At 50.8% G+C, this 12,178-nt stretch overlaps 1 protein-coding gene across 2 annotated transcripts in view; it reads right to left on the reverse strand.

Annotated features, from left to right (window-relative positions):
• Positions 1 to 12,178, reverse strand: part of Rasa3 (RAS p21 protein activator 3) — a 103,384-nt gene that overhangs the window by 41,820 nt on the left and 49,386 nt on the right. For both annotated transcript variants that reach the window (XM_052751723.1, XM_052751722.1), the window contains exon 3: positions 425 to 528. In XM_052751723.1, coding sequence (XP_052607683.1) covers positions 425 to 528 — 104 coding nt within the window. The remainder of the gene's footprint in view (positions 1 to 424; positions 529 to 12,178) is intronic.

Raw genomic sequence — 12,178 nt, forward strand, 5'->3', positions numbered from 1 at the left:
GAGAAGCCTAGAGACAGTGAAGAAGGAAGGTTCACAGCCATACTTTCCTAGGGTATCTGGGAAGGAGCTCTTGAAATCTGTCTAGGGACATTTGGGGACATGCTCCATGCTAGCCTTAAGAAGGCCCTGATCAGTGTGTTCCAGAGATGAGTTTCCAGCGGCAAGCTCTTCTGTACATTGTCAGGTCGAAAGACAGGACAATGCAAGAGGCCAGGCCACACAGGCAAGCCTCCAAGTCACTCCCATCAGGAGTGACTCAGTGCCGTACGGTCCTATTCAGGAAGGCTTCGGATTAAATGCTGATCTCCTCCCAGTCATAAGGGCAGCAGGTGCTTAGGAGAGATCTGCCATTTCTACCAGGATGAGATCCTGTTTGTAAGAGGAAGACAACACCCATTGAAGTACCTACCATTTCAGTACCTACCTATGATGGAATCCCTTCGGAAAACGTCTCTATCAAAAATGTAAAAGGACAGGTGACGGAAACTCCGAGGGATTTCACAGTAAAAGTCTTCTCCATAAAAGGGGCTAGACAAACAAACAAAATGCACGTGGTTAGAATGTAAGTGGATGATGAGTCCTCGCAAAGACTGACATGTCCAGGTGATGGGCTTGAAAAAGTCAGACAGCAAAATGGGGTGTGGGGGGTGGGGGGTGTCATTAATAAGGCCATCTCCAGTATATTTATCTACACGTAACGGTAACCTCCAGGCTGTTAAAGAGCTCTGACGGGAACTGAGAGGAGGGGCAGCCTTCTTGGATGCATCAAAAGGAAAACACGCTGAAGTTTCAGATCCGCTCCTTTCCCGCAGAGACCTGTCTGCCCTTGCTTCTTGTGAGGAGAGGACCCAGCCCCACGGCTGACTCCCACTCTCCTCATGGCTCACTGGCCCCCTCGTGAGTCACCCCACAGCTGCGGCAGCCCTACAAACGGAAAGTTAAAATAAACCCAAGTTCTAATTAAAGGGGCAGAAGGCCAGAGGGCTTTGTCACTAAACAAACTTCCCATTGTTCTGGGCTAGGAAAAACTGGCTCATGACACCACGAAGACACCACCGGACCTGGCGAACTGCGAAGGAAACCCGATGACTTCAGTGCAGACATGGGGGCCGGACTTAAAATTAGATGCGATTCCAATGCCATGCACGGCCATGGCTGAGGTCCAAGCCAGGAAGGGTGACTGTGGAAGGGGGAACCAAGGCAGGGTGTCACCGTCAGGGAAAGCAGCAGGACAGCACATGAGGGAAGGGCCATTGGCATCCACGTGCGAAGACCTGCTCACCACCACCACAGACAAAATGAACGCAGATCACACACGGACCTAACGGCTAAACCCACAAACTTCTCAGGAGTGCATGGGAACAGAGCTGTGACCTGGAGTTAGGTTAGATGTGATATCACAAGCATGACTGCTTTAAAAAAAAACAGTTAAGTTAGACTAACAACATAAAACATTAAGATGTTTATGCTGGGGACTGGAAGGATGGCTCAGTGTTTAAAAGCATTTGCTATTCTTCCAGAGGATCTGAGTTCAGCCTTCATATCCACATTGGGCAGCTCACAACAGCCTATAATTCCAGCTCCAGAGTATCTAACACCCCTTTCTAGTGTCTCTGGGTATCTGCACACACGACAAGTGTGTCATACACACACACACACACACACACACACACTAAAGTCTTTATGCTTTAAAATATGTCATTAAGAGCACAGACAGTAGAGACTAGAGAAGAAAATATCTGTAACTCAGTTATCTGACAAAGGGTCTGTGTCCACAATAAGAACATTTATACCACACTTAAGCCAAATGGCCAAGGAGCATGAAAAATGCCAACTATCATTAGCTGCTGTGATTTGAACGTGCAACGTCTCCCCCAAGGGTCCTATGTTCAAACACTTGAGGTTGTGGGGCCCTTCGGGGATATTGCCTCGCTAGCACAAGTGGGTCCCTGAAGGCAGGCCTCCGCTTCCAGTTGCCGTCTGAGCTCTCTGCATCCTGATCGGCCAGATGTCAAATGGCAGCTGTTTCTAGCAGGTGCATTGCCATAGTAACCAGACATTGATCACAGGGAAATACAAATTAAAGCAGGAGACACAGGTGAGCCTTCCACCCTGGGCTCTGGGTGGGACAGCAATACTTGTGTCTCCCCCCGCTGGGGTCAGAGAAGGAGCCCACACACCTTCCTTCTCAGGCCAGGGCTATAGACCGACAGCTCCATCCATAGGTAGCATTGTTTAGTATAATTTGTCAGAAGTGGGGTGAAGTTTAGGTAAGAAACTACCTCTTTGCAATAAAAAGCAAAATCCTTGAAGGGAAAACAGAGATGCTGAAGTTGTTTTGAGCATTTTGGGTACAGAGAAGCAGTAACTTAAAGACAACAGGGAACATGACTTTACCTTTCATAGAAGCGGGATGCCCAAGGACTTCACCAAGAATCCCTTAGGTTAACGGCGTTTTTTTTTTTTTTAAAGGAAATTGCACTTAGTCTCTGTGTTCACGTGAGCCTTTGAATCTCCTGTATGTGTGCCAGACACAATCCAACAACAGAGCAAGGCCTCGTGTAAACCTCCATCCCCAGCCTCCTTGCACTGGGCACTGATCTCTCAGGTCTATCATCCTCTCTGGAACCGAGAACCTTAAAAACACTGCGTTTTCTACATGAAAAATTCTTGAAGCCCTGGGAGACAGAACCTCCCGGTCAGAAGTCCATGTACGTGTATGGGTGCAGAAGTGTAAATAATCCTGTGTGTGTACCTCTGGGTGTGGTATGTGTACACGTGCTCACAGATGCAGGTGTGAGTGTGCGTGTTTGTGGACACCGATGCGTGCAGATGTGTATGGGTACCTGTGGATATGTATGCATGTGTACCTTCATGTATGTATCTATGTACTTGTACCCTGGGTGCAGCTGTGTGTGCTCCATATGCGTATGTCAGCCCATAAAGTGCATGTGTGGGCCACAGGCATGTGTAAAAGCACAGACAATGCATGTCTCCCCATAATGCACTGCCTTTGTCGTGTGGAGTGAAACCTGTCCACCTCCACATGAAGCCATAGATGCTGGAAAACGATGAGATTTTACCAACAAGACACCTCTTGATTCCTGTCTGTGAACGTTCCAAGAAGATGTGTCATGGTGGAAACAGCCCATGCTCCACAGGCTTTGGTCCAAGAACAAGGAAAACTATCATCAACCCTAAAATTCAAAGAAGGGAGCACAGAACAAGTCCAGACAGGCACTTTGTCATCCACCAGAAACCTCAGCAGCCACAAGAACTGCTAAATGGCTCCATTTAACAGTCAATAGTAAAACATTCGGGGTTTTTTTTTTAAAGTATAAAATAGTTCCTCTGCATATACCTGTGTCAACACCCAGAGGGATTGATGCTGAAGGAACTATTTGGGTTAAGACACTTGGATATTCAACCTTAAAATCACCTGGCATTTCTGTCCCTTCTGGGTAGCCTCTGAGGAAAATCTCTAGAACCAGGCTCTGGGGAGGACCTCTGAGAACCAGGCTCTGGGGAGGACCTCTGGGAACCAGGCTCTGGGGAGGACCTGAGAACCAGGCTCAGGGGAGGACCTCTGGGAACCAGGCTCTGGGGAGGATCTGAGAACCAGGCTCAGGGGAGGACCTCTGAGAACCAGGCTCTGGGGAGGACCTGAGAACCAGGCTCAGGGGAGGACCTCTGAGAACCAGGCTCTGGGAAGGACCTCTGAGAACCAGGCTCTGGGGAGGACCTCTGGGAACCAGGCTCTGGGGAGGACCTCTGAGAACCAGTCTCTGAGGAGGACCTCTGAGAACCAGCCTCTAAGGAGGACCTCTGAGAACCAAGGTTCAGGGGAGGACCTCTGAGGACCAGGCTCTTGGGAGGACCTCTGAGAACCAGGCTCTGGAGAGGACCTCTGAGAACCAGGCTCTGAAGAGGACCTCTGAGAACCAGGCTCTGGGGAGGACCTCTGAGAACCAGGCTCTGGGGAGGACCTCTTGCCACATCTAGGGTCCCATTGTGACCCACGTACAGAGAGGTCCAAATGATGTGTCAATTAGCTTTATGTCGTGATATGTCACTACAATAGCAAATACCTGAGCTGGCCAATTTTACAAAGAGAAAGTGAGTATTTTGGCTCAGAGTTTTGCAGATTCCAGTCCATGATTGTTTGGCCGGTTGTCCTGGGGCTATGTGAGAGCCATCGTGGCAGGAACATGTGATGGAGCAAAACCATATGTCAGGAAAGCAGAGGGGAAAAACAGAAGGGGCTGAGATCTTACTGTTCGCACTGGGCATACCTCCAAAGAGCTAAGGACATCCCAGCAGGTCCAGTAGAGCAGACAAGTGACCTTTTGTCTCATCTTTTTGTAATTTTTTTCTAGTAGTTTCAATCACCTTAAATGTTTTTTCTTCTCTTATTTCATGCTTGTTTTATTTTGCATGGGATTTTGTTTGTTTGTTTGTTTGTTTGTTTGTTTTGGGATAGTGTCTCACCATATAGCCCAGGTTGTCCTAGGGCTCACTATGTAGCCCAGGCTAGACTTAAACTCACAGAGATTCTCCTGCCTCAGTTACTTAAGCTCCTCAAGTCCAAATGAAGGCAGGAAGTGGGGTCAGCTAGGTAAGCTGTACTGGGACATTCCCTGGGGTGTGCATGGACCAGGGAAGCTACCTGACCTAGAGCAGAGTCCACAGAGTCCCAGCTCATGCCCGGCCACTGAGGCAGGGCGATGAGGTAGATGAGACTCCAGGGCGGGTGGGTCAGCTCTTAGAAACAAAGTGTCCACAAAGATATCTAGCCGCAGAACTGCTGTGAGCATGACTGAGATGACCCAGGTCCTTGCCCAAGTCCAATCCTGAGCACCGAAATGAACCAGCCTTGCAATTCACATGCCTGCTGGGAAATTAAATGAGGGGATGCAGCTAATTGCCCACCTCACTTACACCCCTGCCTGGCAGTCTAGTCACAAACCGGACCCCCAGCCACTATCCTGGGCAACAAGCAGCTTGAGCTTCCCCAGAAACTCTGGGTTGAGTGTCCCTGGAACTCCACATACTGGAGTCTTGTCCCTACAGTGAGGTGTTGAGAGGGTGGGAATGTCTAACTACAGTGTTTAGGAGTGGGGCCCTTTGCAAGTGATCAGGAGTAGATAAAGTAAGCTGGGTACATCAAAGTCTTCCTGTAATCCCTGCTGCTTGGGAGGCCAAAGGATTATCAGTGCCAGGCCAGCCTGGGCTACACAGCAAGGCACTGTCGAAGGCTGGAAGGCAGGGAGGAAGGAACACAGATAAGGCCATGATTGAGCCCTGGCTCGAGCAACAGACCACACACATGCACTCACACATACACCATCTACCTGCCTGCCCCATCATGATGCTGCTACTGCTGCCTGGACTCCCTACCATCCAGACAGCTGCCACTCAGATTGAACCAACCAAACTACCCTCTTTGCTTTACAGTCCACCCCGGGTGTTTCAGAGAGTCTGTAAAAACAATTAACACGATGCTGCCTGCCCTTAGAATTAAGTTCCTGCTCACTCAACAGCTGCATGCATGTAATCTGGGGCCACCAGACCCAGCGCAGCATGTAGAAACAATGGGCACACGGAGAGGAGTCCATTGACTTGTCCCTTTGGACCAGCACCTGAGAAACTCTCAGGCTGATGTGTGGGGTGGGAAACGGGGGCTCACTTGGACTATTAGTGGGATGAACTTTGCTCTAGACATTGGTGCCACACCACAGCCCTGTCTCTGCTCCAGAGACAGAGAAGACAGAAGGAATGAATACCCACTTATCGGCTATAAATCCTCCAGCAAACTGCTTGTCACAGAGAGTAGCCCCAGATTCTCTGGTGTTTGCTGAAGGTGGGTGTGAGATTGGCACCAGCTCTCTCCTTAGCCAGCGTGGGATGTCACTGAGAGAAACAGAAGCCTCTGCATGTAGCGCTCCACAGTCACCAGGCACAGGAGAGATGGCCCAGCTGTCCCAGCTCTGGCTGAGAGGCAGGTCACAGCGGGGTAGCAGGGACCCCAGGCTGAAAGATAAGAGAGACTGGAGCAAGACCCGACCAGGTGCCAGCCTCACGTCTCACAGCTCAGCAAGCCCTCTCTTCAAAGTCAGCAAATACCCAGGAAAGTGCCATTTTTGGGGACAAATTAATTCACAACACAGTTCATGTGCAAATTTGTAGAACTGCCCATGTGTCCCTCTGTGACACTCCCAATTTGTGGGCTTTTGGAAACAGGAGACATCCACGACAAAGGATGTTTTCTTTCATTTTAACTAACATTAAGATATTAAGGAATGCCTTTTTTAATGAGAAATAAAATTAAATTACAGATAAAATAAAAAAGAATAAAAATCTATTATGGCTACATTGTTTAAAACATTTACTTTTATGGCCTGGTTTATCGTGATGGCGCACGCCTTTACTCCGACCACTCGGGAGGCAGAGGCAGGTGAATCTCCATGAGTTTGAGGCCAGCCTGGTCTGTAGAGAGAGTTCCAGGTCAGCCAGGGCAACACAGTGAGACCCTGTCTCAAAAACAAACAAAGAGCAGCACACTAAGACAGCAGAGGTGGCACACACCTTTAATCCCAGCACTCAGCAGGCAGAGGCAGGTGGATCTCTGAGTTCGAGGCCAGCCTGGGCTACAGAGCGAGATCCAGGACTACACAGAGAAAGCCTGTCTCACAAAACAGAAACAACAAAAGCAAAAACAAACAACAACACCAAAAACACACCAAGACAGCTATGGCCACAAACTGCATTCAAGGTGAGGCCCTGGGAACAGAAATGCTACCACCAGCTCTGGCGGGGAGATGGCCACGTGCACGGTATCAGGAGAAAGATCTGGAAGTCCTCATTGTCACCCACAGCTGCCAGGTGACCCATAGCTCCACTCCTAGGTATACATACACCTGAGAGAAATGAAACCTCAGCAAATCAGAACTTACACACAAATGTTCCCAACACATCAGCAAAAAAAAAAAAAGGAAAACCAGGCATCGTGGCACACACCCAGGAGGCAGAAGCAGGCGGATCTGAGTTCGAGGCCAGCCTGGTCTACAGCCAGGGCTGCACAGAGAAAGCCTGTCTGAAAAGAACAGTGAGGGAGGAACAGCTGCATCAGCAGACGGTGTGGAACTCAGCCCTGTGTGTGCGACAACACAGACGAGTCCTGAGACACCGGGTGAAGATGAGCCCCACACAGAGCTCCGCCGCTATGAGACGGCCCGGGTGCCAGGCACGGGGGACAGGGCGACAGTTTCAGGAGCCACACTTCTTCTGGAAAAGTGAAATGTTCTGAAAGCGATGGGGGTGATGGTTACACAGGCCTGCAAAGTCACCAAAAGCCACGGAGCTGAGATTTTTAAGTGATCCGGAAAATTATATTTCAATGAAACTATTTTTAAAACAAAAATATAGCCAGATGTCAGAAAACTGGAAACTAGAATTAACATTCTGGGATAAGACCCTCCTAGAAATGTTTTGCCTTAAATATACAGATAGAGAAATGGAAACAGACAGATTTTCCAAGGAAAAGGGGGATTGCCATGTATGTTCCGACACAGCTCTTCCTCAGCATCATCCTGATGGCCACTTTCAGGATAAGCAAACCTAACACCCTGGGCCAAATGTCCCCATGGCCACCAACAAAACTCACTTCCCATTGGCTTTCCTTAACCTTCACAGCGAGAAGAAGCAGCGTGACAGCCCACACCCAGACAGCGGGTCTGCATGGCTCCTGCCGGCTCCCGCAGAACCATTCTGAGGTAGGATTGTTGGTAAAGAATGCAGCAAACTTCTGGAGGCATCATGCCACAGACCCTTCCAGAAAGCATGAACTGGCTCACGTCTCAGCGTGCCAGGTCACATCAATAAGGTTAAAATTTGCTTGCACAGGAGTGTGGTCTGACCCTGGGTATACCCATCTCCAAGCACCAAAAAATAAAGTTGACTCAGTTGATAGCAAGGGGGGGAAAAAAGAATCAAGAAATGATTTAATTTGAAATGTTTAAATTACAGGTGAGTTTGAGATTCTTCCATATATTTATGGGCTTTTAAAACGTCACTTTTCTTAAAGACTTTGGCCTGTTTTCCATTAGTATCTCTCTCTCTCTGTCTCTCTCTCTCTCTCTCTCTCTCTCTCTCTCTCTCTCTCTCTCTCTCTCTTTCTCTCTCAGGACACTGATTCATTAGGAATGTTTGAATCTATGCTCCAATAATTCACAGCATAGGAGGAACCCTTTTAAAGGAAACACACCCCACATCTGCAGACAACTTCATTACTAGTGGGTGACTTGAGACCCTCCAGCTTCACCAGCAGGACTTAGACCTCTCACCTACTGGGCCATGGCTGCCCCAATCTTACATCGTGCCTTCAATGAAGACCTGTGGGAGTGCCCACAGCAAGCTCCTCCAGCTAAGGCAGAGACACCCAGGCCGTGGTGAGCTGCACGCCAGGTTTCCTCCTGTGTCGGATGCTAAGCATCAGGCTAGAAGCAGGAAGAACTAGGCACACAGCATCAGGACCTCAACACCCTGTGCTCTGGGTTCTCTCATCAATGGGAGTCGGCTGTGTCCCTTCCCGGGCATCAGAGTTTGAAGCGTATTTTCGAAAGAAAAGGGAACCGGCTGAACACCAGGGAGGACATTCTTCTGCACCCTCCTCCCAGAGCTTCCCTGTGGACAAAGTCTCCTTTCTGTGGCCCTCAAAGGGGCACACAGGGAGGGTGCTTCCCTTCCCAGGCACTGCTTAGCCACAGTTGTATCCACACAGGCTGCCTTTGTCCAGGCCACAGCCAGTGGCAGGAGAGGCATGATACTGCTAGCCAGGCAGCCCCCATTTCAGCTCAAGGGCTCCAGAAACCTCTTTCCCAATAAAGAAAAGACCCACAGGGGAGGGCTGGAGTCCTCACTCCTCCTTGCTGTTTGACAAGAGGAAATTAATCTAGCCAGAAGCTTCTGCCTTGAGGCCACCAGAATGACAGACATGCTGTCTTTCACCTCATCAAAAAGGAAGAAGCCGGGGCTCAGAGGAGGTTCACAGAATCAAGGACTTTCATCCAGAAAAGCTGACAATGGGCCATTATCCCCCAGTGGAGCCTCTGGCAGGAGCCCTCTGAATCCTTTCTCTCATGGTCCTCCAACTTCCCTCCCCCTCCCGCTGCCCATCGGACTGGGCACAGGGCTCACAGAAGCCTCACTTGGGACCTGCAGAGAAACCACCAAGTCTTCCTTGAGTCATTTCCCGACATCTACCGCTGCCCCACCCCACCCCACCCCATCTGCATGAGCCTCGTGACAAGTGACATTGGTCATGAGAAAATGATAGAGCCGGGTCCCCAGTGTCCTCCCTGGAGCAAGTTCCTGGGCCTATTTCCCAACATCATGAGCTAGCGGGCAGGCGGGCGGGATGGGGACTTGAGGGGCGGGGGAGGGGCGGGGCTGTGTGGAGAAGAAGAATGGAATCAGGGTGGGTCTCTGGGAGCCTGGTCTTTGTGCCCCAGTGTCTGAGGAGATGCAGACACGGCCAGTGGCCAGGAGGACTTAGGGCAGAAGCCACGTGACTCTTGGGCTCTTGGCCCCATGGGCTGGAAGCGGCTCTCTACCAAGATTCCAGCCTGTTTCTCAATGGCCGAACATCCAGCTACGAAACAGGCACTGGGTTCGTCACTAATAAAAAGCCAGATTAAACTTCCATCAAAGCCCACAGTATATCAAATGTCCCCAGGGAGATAGGCTTGGGGGTAGACTAAAGCTTCAGGGCATGGAAGGGTCCTATGAGGGCAACAGTCTGTTCCAGAAGGACCTCAGGGAACAGAGGGACTCTGTTTCCCTCTGAGCTGAGAGAAGCCTCCCTGCTTTGCACAGCTCTGCCTCTTAGGTCCCCTGGATTAAGATTCTTAAAGCATCACAGGCAGCCAGGAAGACAGAGCCGTTCAGACTTAACCACTGGTGCTGGGCTTGAGCCCTTGGGAAATTGCTACCAGAATCGCCCACAGAGAATCCACAGAATGGGGAGCCGAGGGGAAGACACCTGCCATCCAGTACGAAACCGAAAACCGTCATTGGTGGCTCTCGGACCACATCTACAGGAGGAGACTGGGAACAGCGTGACCCTGAGGTCAGGTCACGGTGCTTCCACACCAGGCCAGCTTCCTGCCTGGGGCCCTGTGTGCCACTGCCCAACACGCCAGGGTTTTGGCAGGAAGCCTGCAGTTCACTGGCTGCAGGGTACCGAAGTGTAGCTAAGGTGTGGGGTAGGATTGCTTATCTTGAAACCCTGGAACACAGATCTGCACAGACTTTGAAAGCGGCAGCCCCGAGATGCCTTCCGACGACGGCACGCCATGCTGCTTTCTCAGCCGTCCAGACCAGGGTCACAGAGCGAGCACTTTGGTGAACGAGAAGGTGGAGTGGGCGGCCCTCACAGGAAAGGTCAAAGTTACAGCTCTACGAGGTCAGGAGTGAGGAGAGGTTTGTGTGGTGGCTGGATAAGGTGGTCCTCACAGGCTGGTGTATTTGAATGCTTAGTCACCAGGGAGTGGGACTGTTTGAGATGGGTTAGGGGGCGTGGCCTCATTAGAGGAGATGTGTCACTCACTGAGCTTTGAGGTTTCAAAAGCCCAATACAGATTCTGTGTCTATCTGTCTGTCTGTGTCTTTCCCTCTGTGTCTTTCTCTCTGTGTCTGTCTCTCTGTCTTTCTCCCTCCCCGCCCCTGTCTGTCTGTCTCTCTCTCTGTCTGTCTCTCTGTCTCTCTGTCTCTCTGTCTCTCTCTCTCTCTCTCTCTCTCTCTCTCTCTCTCTCTGTCTCTCCTCTCTCTCTCTTTCCCTCTGTCTTTCTCTTTCTCCCCACCCTTCTCTCCCTGCTCCCTGTGGAGCAGGATATAACACTCTCAGGTAATACTCAGCATCCTGCCTGGCTGCCTGGCTGCCATGATGATAATGGATTAAACCTCTGAAACTGTAAACAAGCCCCCAATTAAAAGCTTTCTTTTGTAAGAGTTGCCTCGGCTGTGGGGTCTCTTCACAGCAACAGAACAGTGAATAAGACCGTTTGCTCTCAACACCAGGAGCATCTCTTTCAGGTGGGACGTCGTAACCTTCGACAATATGACTTTCAGAAACTGGGAAGGGCTGGGGCCAGCGAGCTGGGCTCCAAGAGCTAACAATACGGAAAAGGGATATAAGGGACAGTATTCTCCCAGAGACACTGGCTCAGGAGGGAGGGCACAAACACCGAAGCCCAGCAGGTCCCATCCATGCATAGGAAAGACGCAGAACGGACTCCGAGAGAGCGTCCATAAAGTGAAAAGGGGGCAAAGAAACTCAGCTCCCTCTCCCCTTGCACATACTGTGTGACTCTGCACTGAGTCCAGGCACACAGAAGGACTCACAGCGAGTGTATTTTGTGAGCACCCTCCCAGGGAGGGGACCATGAGCAGCTCCTGCTGCTCTCACCAGCTCTGCCAGGCTGCATGCGTGTGCCGTCAGAACACCCTTGCACACTTTCCAGTTCAGACTTGCGGCTCTGTTGAGACTTTGGTTCCTGCGGCAACGCCGCCAAATCAATATCTCATCTAAAGGGCGATGCTGATGCTGGAGGGCACTGTTGCCATGGAGATTCTGCTTCTGGAGGTTGATGCCAGGAACGTGTTTGATGGGCATAGCTGCCCTCTGTGGGGCGGCAGTCACACGATGGGAATGGTGGTGTCTGGCTATAGGCTCTCAGTCTGGACCGCGGGTTGGGGGCGTGGAGGAGGTGGGGAGAGTGAGGGGGGGCAGGGGTGTCTCACTTGCTCTGTCCCACTACTCATCATTATCACAGTGGCCACTGGGTCTGCCCCCCCCCATCAACAGCTGCTGCTGGGTCCGGCCCCCGGCCCCAAGGCCACACCAGAATCTAAGTAGGACCCGGGCCTTTCAGGCCTGGCTACTCTGTGCCCTTCCCCGCTCCTGAATGCCCATCTAGCAAGCTATGACACTGTCACCACACTGTCGTCCACTTCTCTAGACTCCCTGCGTTTCCAGTTTCCACTTCGAACTGGCCTTCGGTTTCTTCTTCAGCTCTGTCTAGGAGCGGTTTAATTCCTTCACCAGGTTTTCCATGTAAGTTTTTGCCTGTCCATTCACACAAGGGCTACTTTAAAAGAATGTTCCTTATGGCCTTCCGTC

Source organism: Peromyscus californicus, unplaced genomic scaffold (assembly GCF_007827085.1).
Source record: "Peromyscus californicus insignis strain IS unplaced genomic scaffold, ASM782708v3 Scaffold_23__1_contigs__length_62951481, whole genome shotgun sequence".
Classification (NCBI taxonomy): Eukaryota; Metazoa; Chordata; class Mammalia; order Rodentia; family Cricetidae; genus Peromyscus; species Peromyscus californicus.